The sequence below is a fragment of the Phaenicophaeus curvirostris genome, chromosome 19, assembly GCF_032191515.1.
Source record: "Phaenicophaeus curvirostris isolate KB17595 chromosome 19, BPBGC_Pcur_1.0, whole genome shotgun sequence".
In the NCBI taxonomy this organism is placed as follows: Eukaryota; Metazoa; Chordata; class Aves; order Cuculiformes; family Cuculidae; genus Phaenicophaeus; species Phaenicophaeus curvirostris.
Genome location: NC_091410.1, coordinates 14,139,517 through 14,158,372, shown reverse-complemented (window position 1 = coordinate 14,158,372; position 18,856 = coordinate 14,139,517). Strand labels below are relative to the sequence as shown.

Sequence of the window (18,856 nt, the reverse complement as noted above, 5' to 3'; positions counted from 1 at the left end):
GCGTTTCAATGCATTTATAAACCCTTCTGTTGTACATGCTGCAAGGAGGAGCGGTTCTGGAGGAGGCGTTGCTGGTTTGTATTGGGGTGGGTGGGTGCACGTGTTGCTGTGGAGCTGTTGGGTTTCTTCCCCCCTCCTGGCCTGCATGCCAGTACAAAACCTCGTTGCATGCTCTGTGTTCGAGTGGGAACGTGGGGATGGCATCGCCCACACGCGCAGCACCAGAAAGGTGGCACGTGTCAAACCCTGCTCCAGCGCGTCTCTCTGCACCCTTGATGTGCGAGAGCATCCGTGTCCTGCGTGGGGGGGGGACAGGCCACCAGCAAAGGGGTCGCTCCGCTGCGTAGGCAGGTCCTGCCGTGGCACGGGAGAGCCTGCGAGCCAACGGCTGAGCCAAGAAAAGGGCTTTTTCTTTATTTCACTTGCAAGGGAATCGCTCCGGTGCCTGCGAAGGCGGAGGAAGCAGGCTGTTGCGATGGATAAACACGCGGCTGGGAGTCAGATTAGCCGTGTTGTTGTTGGCAGGGCCAGGCTGCACCAGGTTTTACAGGGACAACCATGTGCTCTGCCACAGTCCAGGGGAGCCCAGGGCATCTCTCCTGGAGCCGTCTCGGAGGCAGCCAGGGTTTTTTCCTGGATATAGTTCTCTTAACATCGAGCCCTGGTGCTGCTGCTTGGCGTCTGTCGGGTGGCAGCTCCCTATTTTTGTAGCTGGCTTGAGTTTGGCCTCCAAATGTTTTCAGACATGACTGCGAGTGCCCGGGGCTCATGAGGTGTCACATGTTCCTGCTTTGTAGAAAGAGAAATAATAAACCCCTCCCAAACAGTTGCTCTGCCCATGGGATAAAGAGGATTAAGTCTATATTTGTACCACTGGTCTCGTGTTACTTCTGATCCCGTCAGACAGACACAGGGAGACTTGTTGAGTTCATCTTTGCAGCAAGAGCTTTATACAGAAGATGTACATAAGAAAATATACAATTTGATTTCTATATAGGAGACGGAGGAGTTTTCATCCTCTTAAAGGTCATTTACACTCAGTTACAGAGGAATAAATATACATATATTTATATAACTCTTTTTGGGCTTAAAAAACAGAGTTAAGTTGCAACTGTGGTATTGTGATAGCCATGACAATAAACCACAGTCATCCTGGTGTCCTGCTGGCTCTCTGGAGCGTGGGCAGGGAGAAGAGGAGGGGTGCCCTTCTCCTCTTGGATGTACATGCTTCTTGGTAGCCCCCACAGAGTGGGAGGGAATCCAGGTCTTCAGATGGCTCCAGTTTTGGCGTTTCCCAGTGCTGCTTCGTTTCAGGGATTTCGGGCCAACCTAGAGAGATCGCCGCCTCTCGGCATGGAAGGGCAGCTTGGTCTCGGGGCCACCGGTTCCTGGGCATCGCTTCACCTGTCCCCTCAGCCCTGGCCTGCAGGGATCCCCTCGTGGGAAGGCAGAGGAGTCTCTTTGCGTGGGTTGAGACCAATTTTCTGATCAAGCAGCTGGGGGAGGGATGCTTCTACCTTCTCACTTGCTTCCACTCTACTGGAAGGGGAGAGATGGCAATCAGCTGGTTGCTCAGGGTCGTGGGTTTTGTTCCCTTTGGGAAAGATGACTGTGTTTTACTGGCAGGATCTAGGTTAGCTCTCTTAGTATGGTCATGCATAGTTTTAGTTTTTAAAAATGCCTGTTTTAAAATACATAGATAACGGAAAAGATTGAAAAGGTGGATTCCATCCTGCGATCAGCGGAGAAGCGAGGAGTCGGAGGAGGCTGGAGGTGTTTGGATATATCAGAAATGTTTCCTGACCGGGAGGAGAAGCTCAAGGAAGGACTCAGAAATCAGTAGTTTTCTGATGGCTGAAGTGACCGGTCACCAGGACGGGCCATGCTGGGGCCTGCTAGGGGTGAAAAAGAGAGAAGCCCGTGTGTTAAAGGGGATTTTTCAAGGCAGTCAGTAAACTTCTAGCATTTGTCTGTTTATTCTGACAGTGAGTGAATGAAGTACGCCACAGCAAAGAGTTAGGAGTCGAGAAATTTACTATTGTGAAGAAGGGGAGTCCCTGGCCCAGGCTGCCCCATCCCTGGAGGTGTTCAAGGCCAGGTTGGATGGGGCTTGGAGCCCCTGATCCATGGGAGGGGTCCCTGCCCGTGGCAGGAGGTGGGACTGGATGGACTTTGAGATCCCTTCCAACCCAAACCATTCTATGATTCTATTGTCATGGTTTTCTTACTCCCATGAAGAGGAATGAACAGTAATTGAGTTCAGGCAGGAGGAGAGGAAGGTTAAGAAGGGCCAGACTTGTAAATAAAAGACATTTAAGTATCGTGGTTTAGAGAACTGAAGTTTTTCTATCCTTAGAGCGGAACTTTATCCACCCTGTACGGAATGACTGGAATTTCCATCTCTAATCCATAAATCCTCTGGCACTGCAAGACTTATAACTGCTGTGGGAAGGCATGGAGCAGCTGGCACCATCCCTGACACTTTGGTCATAAATTTACTTTCTCTATCCTGTTGTGCATCTCCTTGGTGAGCTGGGGACCATATGGGGACTGGGCTTTGGGCTTCTGCCTCCTCCTCTGTGCCTTCCAGGGTGCAGTGACAGCCCTGGCTCATCCAGTGCAGTGTGGGGTCACTGCACATTGCTTAATGAGCAAAGATCCCTTTCCCAAGAGCTTAAAAACTTGCAGGCTCCTCCTAAGACCTCTGGAATCCATACAAGCTCCAGACTTATTCCTGGGTATGGGGAAAAGCCAAATGTTTTGGATGGAGTGATGGTGGTTGTGGCTTTCTTGCTTCTCTGAATTTAAGACTCGTGGTAGTTTCCAGTTGTGGAAGGAGTTAGTGGGGTAGGTTTTCACAGTTTTGTTTGGGTTGGTCGATGTCAGTCAGCTCGTGGCTCAAGGGGCAGCCAGCCCTGTTTCTGAGTCACCTTCCTGGCCCAGAACCTCTTATTCAAAGAATATTTGCTGTCTCCCTTTTCTGGGACCTCATTTGTAGGCATCAACCCTTGTTTTTAAATACCTGGGTGTCCTAGGTGGGAATTGTTGTTGTGGAAAGGCAGGTGCTGGACCCAGAACTGCTCCCTGTGGAAGGCTCCCGTTTTCCTGTGGGCTGGGCAGCCTGGGAACAGATTTCCCAGCAAAGGGAAACCCAGAAAAGGGTTTCAAACCGGACCCAGAGGCCCTTTGCTCGGGCAAAAGGCTGAGTGTCTCCCATCAATGAGAAAAGTTAAGCGTGTGTGATCCCATCTAAGAGTAAAAATGGTCCAAATCCACCCTTGTTTTGACACCCAATTACACGTATCACCCTAAATTGCTGCCCCAGCCCTGTCTTTACCCCATGGTTGACTCCATCCCTGATGCTCCAGGCAGCTTCTCTGCTCTGGGAGCCCGCGGAGCCCAGTATTGCCAGGAGATGCAGCAGCTCTGAGTGGAGCCGTCAGCGAGCGAAAGGATGAAGCATTTTGAGCCAATCCCTGAAGTCGGAGGCAGACGTCCCAGTACCTTTTGGGGTTTGCTGTAGGGCTGACTAAAAGCGAACCATCTTACGTGTCTAATGACGGCTTCCCTTCTTGGACCTCTTGGTGGGGAGCTTGCAGGTGCGGAGGGCGGGGGTGTCCCGGATGGACTGTCCCCGGTACTGCGCGGGCGTGGAGCAGGTGTCCTCGGTGCGGGTGCGATTGCCCTTCAGCCACCTGGGACACGGGGAGAAAGCAGATGAGGAGCTTAGAAGAGGTGTGGACCAAGGATAACACTGCTACCATGGATGGGAAGGGCAGGCTGGAGAGCTGCTAAGCACGTGAGTGACCTTCAGCAGCCTCCTCTGGCTGGCACAGCTTGGGGACCTCCCTTGAGGGACCCGTGGGGAGGGATGGGGTGCGCGGTGCCGTACTTGCGCAGGTGTGCGAGCTGGCAGGTGCAGTGCCAGGCGTTTCGGGAGAGCGTCAGCGTCTCCATTTTGTCGAAGGGGAAGTTGCGGGGCAGCTGCGTGAGCCGGTTGTTCTCCAGGTGAGCCGTCTTCAGCCCGGTCACGCCCGCAAACGCGTTGTCTGCAAACTGAAAAACGAAGGTTTATGGTGAGGAACACTGTGTTAGGGAATCATAGAATGGTTTGGGTTGGAAGGGACCTCAAAGCCCATCCAGTTCCACCCCTGCCGTGGGCAGGGACACCTCCCACTGGATCAGGTTGCTCAAAGCTCCATCCAACCTGGCCTTGAACCCCTCCAGGGATGGGGCAGCCACAACTGAGTGACTCTGTTCAAGGCTTTTAGTGGTGTAAGCATGGAAGGAACGAGAGAAGGAGAGGAGGAGGTGGGGTGCTGGCTGGCTGGAAGCCCTCGACACCCAAGAGAGGCGTCAGGCTGGTGGGCTCATGGGTGATGAAGTCTCCTGCCTGAAGAGAGCTACGTCCCAATCCATGTGGGATTGTCTTTGCAGCCACATTCTAAATAAAGCAATGTCTGGCAGACCTCGTTATTTTCGAGCCATGCTTCTCCGTTCTAAATGAAGATGTTTTCTGGGTGTAATCCTTTCCAAGGCTGGAAACCCTCCCAGTGCCTGTTGCCTTGCCTGGCCTTCAGTGGCTGAAGGAAGGAGTGTCTGTGGTGTCTGAAGGGGCTGTAGACTTTGGCAGTGCCCGAGGGCTCCGAGTGGAAAGTTACACTTGGCATCTGAGCAGTGTAGGAATAGAGGCAGGTTTCCAGCACCTCAACCTCCTCCGCTTTTTCTTATTTCCAGTGGGTTGTTTGCAAGGGATGCTGCACGATGTGTTTCTTCTCGATTAACAGGGAGGCTTTAAGGGAGAGCCTTGCTTGGAAAAGCTACCAAAGGGAGGAGAGGCTGTAGACCCAGCTCTGCAGCCCTCTCTTCTCTTCCCAGAGGCCTCATCCCTGGCTTTTTTCAGCCCATAGTTACTCAAGTTGTAAAGTTTCTTCTTGAAAGCAAACTCCTGAACACAAGCTTCCTTGGTGGTGATGTGCTTGAAGAGGGGGTCCCTACCAACCCAACCCGTTCTATAATGATGATTGACAAAGCACAGAGCTCCTCTTGGCTGTGACAAACCATTTCTCCTTCTCAAAGCTGGGGACAAGCTTTCTCTGAAGGGCTGAGAGGAGACTCAGGTCTGCAAGAACCCCCTCAGTCAAGGACCTGTGCTCCCGTTCTTGACCAGAAGTTTTTGCTTTGGGCAGGACCACGGGGGTGTGTTCAAGCTCTCGAAGCAGAAAAGCTCGACAGAGGAAATGCATTAAGCTGTGAAGTTTTGTCATCTTCCAAATTAAGCAGCATTGGATGGGATTAGAGCTTAGCTAAGATGACTCCCAGAGTCCTGGAGCTGCTGGGCAGGCAGCGGGGCTGGCCTCTGCGGTCCAGAACTGAGCTGACCTTGGTGGGTTTTACTGTGCTGAGAGTGGAGCTGCTCGGAGAGGTGCTGGCGCACGGTGCAGCGGGGCGGTAGCTTGGCCACGTTTGGGTTTGGACAGTGCTGTTCTGTCTCAGCTGCTCGTTCCTCACCCAGCCCCAGGAGAAGGGTTCACATCTGCTGGAAACAGCTGCCGCACCGCCTGCCAGAGTGCGTGCTTGGGAAAAAATGGGTGGTTTTCCCCTTATTGAGGTGGAGAATTGCTGCTGTGATTTACTGTGCAGTAAATATGCAGAGAGGGGTGTATGAAAAGTTCCAGGATCTCAAAGAATCGTGGAGTGGTTTGTTTTGGAAGGCACCTCAAAGCCCATCCAGATCCAGCTCCCTGATCCTCCCACCTCCAAGCTGGCCTTGATCACCTCAAGGGATGGGGCAGACACCCCTGCTCTGGGCAACCTGCATTGCCTGGTTTGGTGTTGGTGTGTGCAAGGAGTCCTGGCCCATGGGCACAGCCCTGCGGCTGACCAGCGCGGGTCTGTGATGCTGGTGGGGAAGGAGAGCTCTGTGCTGGTTTGCAGAGCAGCTGCAGGGTTCTCCTCCTTCTACTCGAGAGCCGTGTAGGCTGGGAGAGCTTCATGTGGAAGGGTTTGCGCTTGATCAGCTCAAAAACCTTGCAGGGGACGCCTAAGGACAGTGTTTTTGTGAAGGAGAAAGAGCTGCAGTCAAGGTGCCAGTGGCATTCGAAGTATTTGGTAGCAATTTCCTAGATCATGAGGCCTCTGTGGTTAGAAGTCTCCCTGCAGTGCAAAGTTCACGCGTGGGCCGTTTGGATACGAGGCCTTTAAGGATTTGAAGAGAAATCTCTGAGCTGGGGTGGGAGTTTTGTTTTCCTGGAAAAGAACACAAGCCCTACAGCTGCAGAAGCCACCCCTGTTAGTGCCGGTCCTGCAAACTGGTGCCTTACTGGGCTGTTGGGGAGGAGAGGAGGCATCTGTCTGCATAAAAGCCTTTAAAGATTCTCTCCACAGGTGGTCACTGAGAAGATGAACATCTCTTTTGCTGGCTAGAATTGGTAACCCTTGCTTTTTGGCCAATCCAAGGACACTTAATTCCCCGGAGCACCCCAGCATCATAGGTTAGTCTGATTTCTTCAATGTGTAGCTTAGGACTTTGGTGTCTCTGCAGCAGATGCAACATTTAAGCTGTAAGTTTTGACTTGTGCGTGATCAGAGTGCCTTAATCCCGAGTCTACAGAAGTGCTGTGGCAGCATCTCTAAGGTCTTGCCTGGAGAGGCCTATAGGTTGTTTTCAGGTGTTGACTTTGCTTCCTCCCATCCTAGTGAGGTTGATGCCAAGGGCTTAAACACCAGGTGCTTCTGAGCTGGTTTAGGTAGCGCTGTTCTCCACCTGGGCAGGCTGAATTCCAGTTCTGGAGCATTTTGGGTGTCCTAATCAAGCGATGCTCCTGCCTATGGGTCATGGTTTCCCACAGAAAAAGGGGGTTGTTTTGCCGTTTGGGATACCTGGACGTCCCTCCTCCTCTCCAGTGGGAACAGAGCCGCTTTGTAAGTTGCTGCGAGAATCCCTTTGGGGAGGGCATCAATACACAAACCTCTCTTTATAACGTGTAAAGTTGGGAGGCACGGGGGGAGGTGATGCTCCGTGTGCCTACCTGTCTGCGAGGGGTAAGAAGCTGCTGCTATTCCCAACCCCTCCCAACCTACACCAGGTGCCCAGGCTGGAGGGAGGAGGCAGTGCCTTTCACCCCCTCAAGTACAAAGCAGATGCTCACCTCTCCTCCCACCCCTTGGCTCTGGGATGATGGGAGGTTGCTCATTGTCCTGGAGCCCCCCAAACACATTTCTTGGTGACTAGTGTCACCTCCAGCTTGGGAGAGAATTCATTGCCTTTCCAGGGAGTTTGAGCAGCTCCAGATAAATTGGTTTTGCATAAAATAACCCAACAGAAGGGTGTTATCGGCTGGCCAGTGCCTCCCGGTCTGCAGAGCCTGCAGACCTGCATCTCCTCTCCTCTGCAAGGAAGGAACAGCAGAGGGCTTTATAAAGGAGAACCCCCCTGTTTCTTATCTGCAACAAGTGGAAGGAGACTCACCTTCTTCAGTTTCATGTTGTCCAGGTTGAGTGTCTGCAGGTACCGCCCGAAGGACTGGAAGGCGTTATCAGGGATGGCCTCAATTGGGTTATGAGAAAGCTTCAGCTCCTCCAGCACTCTCAGCTTACTCATGGCATTCACAGGATAGCTGCTCAGCTGGTTCTTGTCCACGTGGAGGACAGCAAGGTTTTCCACATCCTCCAGAGTCCCAGGCAGGAGGTTGGTGAGGGAATTGTCAGAAAGGAAGAGCCAGCGCAGATCTTTAGCCCCGTTGAAGACTCCAGGTTTCAGCTCCCGGATTTTGTTGCTGCCCAAGTGCAGGATGAAGAGGTTGGAAAGCGGGGAGAAGACCCCTTTGGGCAGGTCTGGAATCTTGTTCTGGTCCAGGTACAGGTAGGTGAGATCAGACAGGTCATCAAAGGCTCCTGGCTTTATGACGCTGATCTGGTTATCAGTGAGATAAAGGTAGACCAGGCTCTTGAGCCCCCGAAAGGCCCCGGTTGAGATCTCCTTGATCCGTGAGCCTTGGAGGTGCAGGGACACCAGCTTTTTCATGTCACGGAAGCCATTGGTTGGCAGGACAGGGAAGTTGTTCTTCTGCAGGTTGAGGAGTCGTGTTTGCTCAGGCACCTTGGGGATCTTCTTCAGCCCCAGGTTGTCGCAGATGACATGCTGCAGGTCTCCGCCGTGGCAGTGGCAGCTCGGGGGACAAGCCTGCACGGTGGAGGCAAGACATGCCAGTAGGGTGAAGGCACTGAGGAAGAAGCCTGACCGATTCATGGTCAGACCTGGAATTAGCGTGATGGGAAGAGAAGCAGGAGGAGGAGGAGGAGGAGGAGGAGGGAGATGGGTGGGAGAGAGAGAGTAGCTGGGTTTGCAGCATGCTGAACACAGCCCTATTTATAATGTTATTAAAAAGCAAAATCCCTTCCCACAAACCGCAGGCAGCAGCCAGTTGGAAGCAACTGGGCTTTGGGAACTTACTGTGAGCTTAACCCCTTGGCACCAGGCAGAGGAGTGGCCGTGGTCCTGCTGCCGAGGGCCTGGGCAGAGGCGTTTTCCTCTCTGCAACAGGGAGGCAAGTGGTCAGGAAGAACAAACGCCAAGCTGCTCGGTGGGTCCCCACTGAGCTAAGCAGGGACCAGGTTCCACACCAGGGGTAAAATCAACCAGTTTGGGTTGAACAACATAGCAGGGAGCACTGCTGGGCTCTGCAGCCGCCTCATGCTGGAGCCTCCAGCAGGCTCCTGGACTGGTTTGGGGAGAAACACCTTGTCCTGTTTTCAGAGGAAGGCTTTGGAGGAGTCTTGTCTGGCTGATTTCAGAGGTGTTTGCCTGAGCAGGGATGGGAGAAGATGGGAGAGGTATGTCCTCGTGCCAATGACCAACAGCACTTTAGTTGTTCTTGCAATCGTAGAATCATGGAATGGTTTGGCTTGGAAGAGAGCTTAAAGATCATCCAGTTCCAACCCCCTTGCCATGGGCAGGGACCCTTTCCACAATGCATAGTGTTGGTTGAAGACTTCCAGATCCAGACTGCACCTCGGAGTTGGCTGAGAAAGGGAGAGCAAGGATGGTCTTATTTTCTGCTGCACCTTTCCTGTGAGCAGCGGAGCATGACCCATCCAGAGCCGGTCATGGTCAGGAAACCTGTGAGAGGGTTTTATTCTCAGCACGTGGTGCAGCGAAGCAGTGGCTCTTGCCTTCCAAGAAGGGATGGGGCAGTGGCAGAGCCTGTGGGGAGGCGGCGGGTGGTGGATACGAAATGCCAGGCAGTGGTGCCCTGCTGCATTCCTGGCTCGGATGAGGAGCATGGCAGCACCTGCGGCCCTTGGGATGAAGCTGTGGCAGGGAAAGACGTGGGATGGAGAGGTGGCAGAGCAAGGAGGTCCCTGCTAGAGCTGGGACTAGGTTCTGCCTTGGCTCCTGTCTGGAGGAGCAGTTGCAGAGATGATTTACCAGCACAGGGGATGTCCCTTTCTCTCCTAGGAGTGAAGGCAAAGTAGTTAAAAGCCCCAGTGCCTCGTCTTCTGAATGGAGAGATCTGGGGGTTGTGGGGTGGAGTTTGGAAGTGGAACATTTTGAACTGATTTCCAGCCAGTTCCTGGCTGCAGCAAACAGCCCAGAGCCCAGCACATAACCGTGAGCTTGTTGAGCTCTCGGCTCCCAGCACTGGCTGCGCAGCCCCAGCGGAGCGTTTGCAGAGGCGAGACAGGCTTGAGCAAGGGAGGGAATCCAAGGGCTGCCTTAGGACACAGACCGGCTTGTTCGCCGAGATTTCTGGGTTTTTCCATTGTTGCCGGGAGGGATCGGCCAGCGCTGCCGAGCAGGCTCCGCGCCGCGTTATGCAAACCGCCTGGCAGCTGAGCGGCGTTCGCGCTGCATGACTAATTTGGGGGAGAAAAGGAGCTTCGGGGGTGTGAATATAAGTTCTGGTGAGGCTGTGGGGCAGATGGGGCTGGCCGAGAGGTGATGTCATGCGGGGCCGCAGGGAAACCAGCCCGTGTCCCGCTGCCAGGGTTTGTCAGCCCGGCTGCCGAGCGGCCTCCGCACCAAGTACAGATCGAGGCTGGGCAGAGTATGGATGGGGTGCAGCCCTGAGGCTGCACTAGCACTTGGGGTGCTAGTGGTTGAGAAGCTCCGTGTTAGCTGGCAACAGGCTCCCACAGCCCAGAAACCAACTGCATCCCGGGCTGCATTCAGAGCGGTGGGGCCAGAGGGTGAGAGAGGGGGTTCTGCCCCTCTGCTCCGCTCTGTGAGACCCACCAGGAGCCCCGTGTCCAGTTGTGGAGTCCTCAGCACAGGGAGGACCTGGAGCTGTTGAAGCAAATCCAGAGGAGGCCACGGAGATGATCCGAGGGCTGGAGAACCTCCTGTACGAGGACAGGCTGAGAGAGTTGGGGTTGTTCAGCCCAGAGAAGAGGTCTGGGGGAGACCTTAGAGCAGCTTCCAGGACTGAAAGGGGCACCAGGTTTCCCACCCCCTTACCAACCAGCAGCTCCCCACCTCTGCAGAGGTTTCTGCCAGGGTAGGTCAGCTTGGAGCACAAAGCTGGAGAGGGCCTTGTGAACTCCATCCATAAATACATCCCAGCCGCAGGTATTTCTGGAACAAGACACTTTTCAGAAGTTGAACTACCCAAACCTCAAAACATCTCTCTTCCTCCAAGGATAAATTTCCCTTTCTCCTCCCCGTTATCTCTCTCCTGGTTGAAGCTGCAGGTTTCTGGGGGCAGTGACACTCTCCCCTAGGGATGAGTTGTGGATGGAGTGGCCGGGCTGTGGACACGGGTAACACCCGTAGCTTCCTTGTGAAGATGCTGTGATGGAGCTGCCACAACCCTGAGGGCTCCTCTCCAGCAGGAGTTAGGGGGATGCTGGGTTATTTTTGGTCCCATGGTGGGGACCGGGAGAAAGGTGTCTGCTTCTCAGCTCCGTTTCTCCAAGCACAGATGTTGAAGAAAAGGAAGCTCTTCCCCCTAACGCTTTTTGATTTCCCTGCCTGGGTGAGCACATTCCTGTGGTGGGAGCCGCTTGGCATCTCCTGCTGCTGGCACCTCGCCCCTGGGCTTCCAGCTGTTTGTGTTTGGAGCTGCTCGCTGCCGGGTCCTGAGCGTCCCACCCGGGTTGACAGCCCTGGCCAGCGCGGCTCCGGAGCTCGCGGGTCCCACTGGACGGGACAACGGCTGCAGTGTTGGTGTCCCGGGACACCGCATTGAGCTGGGGCCCTTCCAGCCCCCAGCCCCGCGGGTCCCCTGGGACCGGTGCTGCGAGGACATCGCAGAAGAGGCAGGATTATCCTGACGAACTCTCTTTCTTAATTGATTAACAGTTCTGCAAACATTCCTGGTGCCTGGCAATGGCAGATGCTGGGCTCCCCTGCTCTCCTGCCGCGAGGCGTGGGCTGAGCAAATAAACACAGGGTTTGGGAAGGTAAAAAAAGAGATTTGGGGTGTTGCTTTGTTGCTGCAGGTCAGAGCTGGTTTGATACAAGATTAGAGATGATCTTTTCCATGATGAATCTTTATTTTTGTTAGTACTTACAGTTGTGGTGTATCAAGACAGCAGCGTGTGCGATACTCCCTGTTGAAATATTCCACTGCTCTCCTAAGCCTGAGTCCGTAGCTTTGAGAGGGTCCAGATCTGGTTTTGCACGTCGGCACATGCTACCCGTCCCCTTCTTGAAGCGGCAGCATGGCCTCCACCCATTGAGATGCTGCCAGTTTGGCTCCCCGTTGATGTCCACCCACCCTTCCCTTCTGCCTGACCCCAGCAGCTGCTCTGTGATGCTCTTGGCCTCTCCTGTGACAAAACGGTGTCTCCACTTGGTGACAAAATCTCTGCTCCTCCTTGGCCAAAGCGAGACCTCTCCATCCATCCCACCTCATTTTTTGAGGGGGGGACACCAGACGACTTGGTGGCTTCAGTAGCTGCAGAAGCTGCGGGAATGTGCTGGGAGAACATTTAAAATGCAAGATCCTGGACTTCAAGCCGTGTCTTTGGTGGGTGCATAGCTCTCCAAATCCCTGGTGATGTTACCTTTGCCCCTCGATTCCTGTTGAGTTTCCTTCTTCAGCAGCTTTGAGCATTCAAGTAGCCCCAAACCAGTGGTTTTCCACCCTTGCAAGAGTATTTGTCATGTTTCCTCTTGCTTTTTTCCTTCTAATTCCACTTTTTCTAAGCACATCGGCCCCCAGCAGCTGGGAGGATGGAGTTAATTACAAAGCAAAGACCTTTTATCAAGCTGTAGATAAGCCAGTTGGTAACGGCACAGGCCTTACTGGTTGTCACTGGGCAGCGCTCCTGAAGCGCTGGCAGGGGTAGGGGAATACTCGCAAGCCTCAAGCTCTCCGCTCAGCCTGGAGAGAAGAGAGGCAGCTTTAAGCCTAGACCGCAAGGAGCAGTTTGTCCTGACTGTACAATCACAGGAGGTTCATTTCCAGCCTGGCTTCGCTGTCGTGGCCGAGCTGGGTTGCCCTTCTCGCAGCGGTCTCCTCCCAGGCAAAGCCGAGACACAAAGACGGCGCTTTGGGCACCTGATATTTTTGGGAACTTTTTAAAGCCCCATCCAAACTGGGACTGTCTGGCAGCTGTCGGGGTGGGGAGGAACGCCAGCAGCGTGGCCAGCCCTGGAGGTTTGTCCCACAAGACCTGCTTGTTTGCGTCCTGATGTTTTGGGCACAAAGATGGTTCTGTTGCTGGGGAAGGAAATGGAATCTCGGTGTGACATAGGCTGGACGTGATCAGAAGTTGTTTTTTTTGCAGCAGCAAAGTTGAACTGAAGGTTCAGGAATATTCCAATACAATTCGGGCTAGCAGGACAGCTCAAAAGCAGGGAGACGCTTGTCCTCAAAGATCAGCAAAATTCAGGGTGATGGTGGAAGTAAGCAGCCGAGTGAGGGAAGGGCATTGCTCAATGGAGGATGTTTTGGAGCTGGCTCTGAAGAGAAGAGCTGGGATTGACTTTGGTGGAGATATCTGAGACAGACAATGCTCTCAGCATGGGTTTACAAGTAATTAGATTCATCCAGTGCGTTCATAGAATGGTTTGGGTTTGAAGGGACCATGAAGGTCATCTGGTCCAACCCCCCTGCCATGGGCAGGGGCACCTCCCATGGATCAGGGGCTCCCAGCCCCATCCAGCCTGGCCTTGAACCCCTCCAGGGATGGGGCAGCCACCCCTGCTCTGGGCAGCCTGGGCCAGGGCCTCCCCACCCTCACAGCAAAACATTTCTTCCCAAGATCTCATCTCAATCTCCCCTCTTTCAGCTCAAAACCATTCCCCTCATCCCATCCCTGCTCTCCCTGATCAAGAGCCCCTCCCCAGCTTTCCTGCAGCCTCTTTCAGAGCTGGAAGCTGCTCTAAGGTCTCCTGAGAGCTTTCTCTTTTCTGAGCTGAACAAGCCCACCTCTCAGCCTGTCCTCGTACGGGAGGTGCTCCAGCCCTGGGATCATCTCTGTGACCTTCTCTGGATTCGGTCCAACAGATCCACGTCCTTCCTGTTATATTGACAGTGGTTCAAAGGGCCTCTTAGAGGTCCCGTAATGCATCTTTGGTTGCCAGCCTGCTTTTGGGTGCCCATTACGCCCTCTTTGAAGTCCGAAAACCCCTATTATTTCACGGTCAATTTGCTGCTTTCTTCCAAGGCCAATATTGTCTCCAGCAGAGCTCAGTGTCAGTTTGGTGGTTCCAGCCCTGCCATCATCCTCCAGCGTGGCATCAGCAGGGGGTGATGAGGCTGTGAAGATCCTCCTTGAGCATCTCTTGTGTCCAAGGGGGTTTCCTTCAAGGACCTCACGTGTCCTCCTGCTGCCCTGATCTTCTACTCCAGTCCTACCCAGTATAACCCTTCTTGAGGTACAGCCTTTCCATCACAGCCTTTCAATTGAACATGGGGTTGTTTTTGTTGCTGGTGAAAGCTGGAAAAACGCGAGGAGCAGAGAGCTGATGTGACTTGATCAGTGTTACGCAGTGAATAAGCCACATGGTTGGGAAAAACCCAGGGTCTTCAGAGTTCCTGTTGTCCCCACCGGCTCAGTCAGCCTCCCAGATGTTTACTGAAGAGACTGGAGTCTGATTGTTCCTGCTTTATTTTTAATTTGAGGCGCTTCCTTCTCCAGGCTGTTTCTCCTGTTCCGCAGCAGCTGGTGTTTAAACAGCCCGAGCAGGAAATGGTTTTGAAATGTGCTTTTAAAAAACACCGTTGTGCTAAGATGTTCTTTTTATTCCCAGTTCAGACAGAAGCTTAGGATTCTCACAGAAGGAATCTGCTGTCGGTAGGGGTAGGTTGGGTGGCAGTTGGTTTTGGAGCTGTCCTTGTCATTGCTGCCGGCAGGACTGAGCCGTGTGCTGGGCATCGCGGCGTCGCTTCTGGTCCTCGCGGTGAAAAAGGCTTTGTGGGCAATTATATTCCATGCTCTTTAGGTGCTCACAAAGCCAAAGGTCCAAGCTGGACTCCCTGCCTCTGCACAGCTTTGCTTTGGCGCTGGATGCGGCTCCAGTGGAAATTATGGAGCTGACGCAGAAATGATTGGGTGAGGTTTTCTGGACTGAGTTATCCCAGATAACAAGGCGAGATGATGCTGAGTGTCCCTTTGTGTCTTGAAAGCTACAAATCTGCGTGGTTATCTCCAAGTTTAAATTGGTGTATGGGTTTTTTTTGTTCATCTCGTGTCACGAGCTGCGGCTGGGAGGATGGAGCTGGAAGGATGCTCTGCGTGTCAGATGAGGCTTGGGAAGGACGACAGTGCTGGCACGAGGGCTTGCTCCAGCCGCTGCCTTGGTCATACCGATAGGGAAAAGAGCATTCCAAGAGAGAAACGCTTTCTGGGAAAGGTCAGGAGTGACATCCCGGTGTCCGGCTGCAGAGAGCGGGGCCAGCAGGCAGGGTGGTGGGTGAATTGGGCAGCTGGCTGAAGGCTGGAGGTGAAAACCTGCATTGCTCTCTGGGCTGGGCAGCCCGTTCCTGAGGGTGTGAGGGTGTTTATGGGGACCAGCCACAGGCCGAGGCACGGACAGCCGCTGTTTGGGGGACGCGGCACGCTGCCCGGCATCTGGAGGAGCCTGGGGAGCCGCGGCATCGTCCTGCCAGCGAGCTGCCTGCTGCCTGGTCCAATTAAACTGCTGGAGCGACCCGGAGAGGCCGAAAGGGTCAGCTCGGGGCTTGGCCAGGATCCTGGGACCAACGCTGCAATCCATCCAGCTGAGTGGAACACGAGAACAAAGGCGCTGTGGGTTTTCATAAGTGCTTAAGATCTTGGATTTGTGTCTCGTCAGTCATTTGACTCAGCCACAGGATTCTTATTAGTGGGTGGGAGAGAAATCCTGCTGGAGCATTCTCCACCGTAGGTTCCCAACCCGGCGCGGAAGCTGTCGTTGTGTCTGGTAGGAGAAACCTATTTACAGTCGCTGCCCGTGGGCTGCCAGGCTCCTCGCAGAGCAGTTTGCACCAGATGGTCCCGGCAGCACCCTGGAGACGATCTCCTGCAGATTCCTGCTGAAGAGGAGGCTTCTGCAAATCGCAGATTCCCACTGACCCTGGTGCAGCCAAACCGGAGCGCCAGCCCCGTGACAGACGGAGCCCGACGTGAGGTCGCTCAGCAGCAGAAAGCGCCGAGTGCTCCCACCAGGGTTACGCACGGCTCGTTCTGGATATATCTATGTTTTGTCACGATGCCTCATCGCAGCCCTTTGCAAAGCCCCTCGTTCATTTTGGGCGCGGTGCGGAGCTCGATGAGCACTGTGCAGAAGCTCTGACTGTGCCCTGGCAGCCAGCGCTCGAGCCCAGGGGTTTGCTCTGAAGTCACAGCCCGGGTCGGGGTGCTGAGGGTGGAGGAAGGTCAGATCCTGTTGCAGCTGGGTTGGAGACTTAGCTGAAGCTAGAAAACTGATTCTACTCTAGCTTAAGCCAGAATATTCCACTTTTGCAGTAGTAACTACATCTTGCATCAAATGCTTCTTGTGTGTCAGTCTGAAGAGGTGGAGGAAAGAGGAGCAAATATTTTCTGCAGTGGCCCTTTCCCAGCCAAGCAGCCACCGGTGACATTAGTGGGTGGGATTCTGCTGACACACGATGCGCTGAGTGAGTTAGAGGGACCAGAGCAGCGTTCCAGCGTGTCCCACTGCTGAAACGCAGCCCCCAGGAGCTGGAGGTGAAGCACAAAGCTTGCACCTCCTGCCCGGCTCCCGCTGTCTCGGCAGGGCACCAGGCTGGGCACAAAGAGCTGGAATTTTCCTCCGAGGAGAAGTGACCTTCGGCTGAGGTGACTTGGCGCCTGCCTTTGGGATTAGCGGTGAGGGAGGTTTAGCAGCGAGAAGCTTTTGTCCCGCTGTGAGGCGTTCGGACTGCAAGCGCAGCTGCACCGAGCGCCGTGCAACCTCGTGATGCCCTTAGGAGGGTTACAGGAGCTCATGTCTGCACAGAGGGATCTGGAGCAAGCAGCCGCACTGCGGGACGTGGGCTCCCACAGGAGACCTCTGCTGGCTCCAGGGTTTGTCCAAAGTGATGTCTGGTGTGGTCTGAGCAGTCAAAGGAGACCTCAGCACTCTGAGTAGATGGCTGCAGGGACACCAAGGCAAGATGAGTGTCTGGCAGAGGTGGTAACGAGTCGACAGGACAGGAACTTGGAGACATTGGTTAGAAAAGGAGGAGAGTGAACCCTGGGGTCCCTCGGGAAAAGTAGTTGGGATGTTGAAAGCACATGACACCCGAGGTGGTGGGGATCTGGAGCACAGCGATGGAAGCAAAGGAGGCCACGGCAAGCAGGTGCGGAGCTGCTTGAGCTCCTGCCTTTCCAGGGCTCTCTGGCAGGAGTCCTGTCCACAGGCCAGAAGAGCAGAATGTTTGCCAATGACCCAAGTGCCTTGTGAGAACATCCCCCCTCCACCTGATATCTCATGTGCTTCATCTTTCACATGGCTGGAGCTCTGCAGTCCTCTTTTCCCTAGAGGCATGTTTCTCCTCTTGTGTTCGCAGGTTGCCTACGGGACCACAGAAAACAGCCCTGTCACCTTCATGGGGTTCCCCAGTGACAGCATTGCCAGGAAGACAGAGACAGTGGGATGCGTCTTTCCCCACACAGAGGTGACCATGACCCTCCCCACCTGCTGCGGGTCCTCTGCCTGCAGCAGAGCTTGGCTCACCCTCCCTCGCTGGTGCTGGAGTCGGGGCATCCCGTCATGTTTGGCTCAGACATCCCCTCCTCAGCCCTTCTTCTCTCGAACCGCAGGCAAAGATTGAGGATCCAGAAACAGGGAAGCCTGTGCCTCTGAACACTCCTGGGGAGCTTCAGATCCGTGGCTACTGCGTCATGCTGGGCTACTGGGACGACCCCAGCAAGACGAGTGAAGTGGTTACTGCAGAGAGGTGGTACAAGACGGGGTGAGTCTGCAAACAGCCCTGCTTCTCCCGGTCTGATCCATATGAAACTTTGGAACAGCTTTTTAGTACAGAGCCCTCGGTGCCGAGTGCCCCTGGGGATGGGGTGGTCGCTGGTGCATGGGAGGGGCTGGGGGGGGACACAGGAATTGCCTCCCCCGAGCCCTGTGGTGGAGACGGTGCCGACAGAAGCGTCTGGCTGTAGCAGGACCTGTCTGATCTCTTCCATGAGTTCAGGTGGCACCTCAGCCATCCCCCTCTGGATACCCCAAGCTGCCCTGCAGACAGGCTTTGGGGGAGCATCGGCAGTGTCGGGGACGGGATGAGGAGAGCGGTGTCATTGCAGGGACCTTGCGAGCCTGGATGAGCACGGCTACTGCAGAATTATTGGTCGCTGCAAGGACATGATTATCCGGGGAGGAGAGAATATCTACCCTGCAGAAATTGAGCAATTTCTCCACACCCATCCCAAGGTCGAGGAGGTCCAGGTGAGCTGAGATGGGTGAGCAGCGTTGGGTCCTGTGGTGGGACACCTGGCCAGAAAGCTGCTGGGGCTGCTGCTTGGGACCTGGTTGTCTTCTCCTGCTTTCAGCAGCTCCTCCGAGCGGGAGGTAGAGGCTCGTGGCCCAGAAGGGGCAGGCAGAGCTCCTGGCATGGGGCACACAGGCTCAGGCAAACCCCTCCTGCACCACCTTCCCTTCTGCAAGGCAGTGATTGTCATTCTTCAAACTGCCTGTCACCTCTGAAATTCTCACTTGGAAAGCAGCCTGGAAGGATGGATCAATTACTAACCCTCTAAATCCAAGAAGACTCCTCCAACGAGTCCCTGGAGGTGAGGAGGGAGACTCAGTTTTACCTCCTCACAACGATTTGAGGCGTTGAGCAGCTGCTCCCAGTCTGCTGGGATTGTTCTCCTCCAGGTTCTGTGCCAGACAAGTTTCCCCATAAACAACGGGGTTATTGAGTCAGCACTGGGGCTGTGCCAGGCGAGCGGCTCCTCTTGGAAGGGTCCCAGTGCAGATGGGTTGTGAACCAGCCCTGTTTATGTAGTTTCTAGGGCTTTATGTCACTGCTCTGGACTCGAAAGCATCGACATGTCTCTAGGATTTTGAGGTACTGGTTCAAGGCAGGGAATGACAGTAGGAGTCTTGTGAAACACTGTGAGGAGACTTCAGCGAGAGCTCGGGCTTGGGCAGCCCATCTCCTGTGTCCCAGGTGGTGGTCCACTAGCATTTGCCATTGTAAGGGTTTCAAATAATCCTTTAATTTGACTTCATCCCTCTCCTGCTGTTCCATCTGGAGATCCCAAAGCTCTTGCAGCAGCCTCTCAAGCGTCCCTGTTGGTTGTGAAGGCTGTTGCTCTATTTTTTGGGGAAGCAGATGCACGCAAAGGGTGACAGGTCCATGTTGCACCAGTGATGAGCTGGCCTGTCTGCTCTGACTCAGTCCCTGCTCTGGTGACTTTGCAAAACCAAAGGAAAGTGCTGGCGTCCGGGTTCCCAGCCTTC

At 54.3% G+C, this 18,856-nt stretch overlaps 2 protein-coding genes across 4 annotated transcripts in view; one reads left to right on the top strand and one right to left on the bottom strand.

The window, feature by feature from the left end:
• Positions 1 to 18,856, top strand: part of ACSF2 (acyl-CoA synthetase family member 2) — a 33,153-nt gene that overhangs the window by 13,411 nt on the left and 886 nt on the right. For both annotated transcript variants that reach the window (XM_069872667.1, XM_069872668.1), the window contains exons 11-13: positions 16,947 to 17,054; positions 17,200 to 17,351; positions 17,695 to 17,836. In XM_069872667.1, coding sequence (XP_069728768.1) covers positions 16,947 to 17,054; positions 17,200 to 17,351; positions 17,695 to 17,836 — 402 coding nt within the window. The remainder of the gene's footprint in view (positions 1 to 16,946; positions 17,055 to 17,199; positions 17,352 to 17,694; positions 17,837 to 18,856) is intronic.
• Positions 689 to 8,487, bottom strand: CHAD (chondroadherin). Of its 2 annotated transcripts, XM_069872599.1 has the most exons (5): positions 8,456 to 8,487; positions 7,472 to 8,259; positions 3,893 to 4,056; positions 3,550 to 3,695; positions 689 to 1,895 (listed from the first exon to the last, which is right to left on the bottom strand). In XM_069872599.1, the coding sequence occupies exons 2-4, from the start codon at positions 8,249 to 8,251 to the stop codon at positions 3,554 to 3,556; spliced, it is 1,086 nt and encodes a 361-aa protein (XP_069728700.1). In that variant the 5' UTR covers positions 8,252 to 8,259; positions 8,456 to 8,487; the 3' UTR covers positions 689 to 1,895; positions 3,550 to 3,553. The 2 variants fall into 2 exon arrangements, with proteins under 2 accessions (XP_069728700.1, XP_069728701.1); XM_069872600.1 differs by lacking the exon at positions 8,456 to 8,487 and having other exon boundaries at positions 689 to 1,892; positions 7,472 to 8,333.

Bases quoted from the DNA above. Each gene is read 5' to 3' on its own strand.
- CHAD (XM_069872599.1), bottom strand. From the start codon at position 8,251: ATGAATCGGTCAGGCTTCTTCCTCAGTGCCTTCACCCTACTGGCATGT. The intron at 4,057-7,471 runs GTGAGTCTCCTT...TTCGTTTTTCAG, and splicing joins ACAACATGAAACTGAAGAAG to TTTGCAGACAACGCGTTTGC. The intron at 3,696-3,892 runs GTACGGCACCGC...CCCGTGTCCCAG, and splicing joins CAGCTCGCACACCTGCGCAA to GTGGCTGAAGGGCAATCGCA.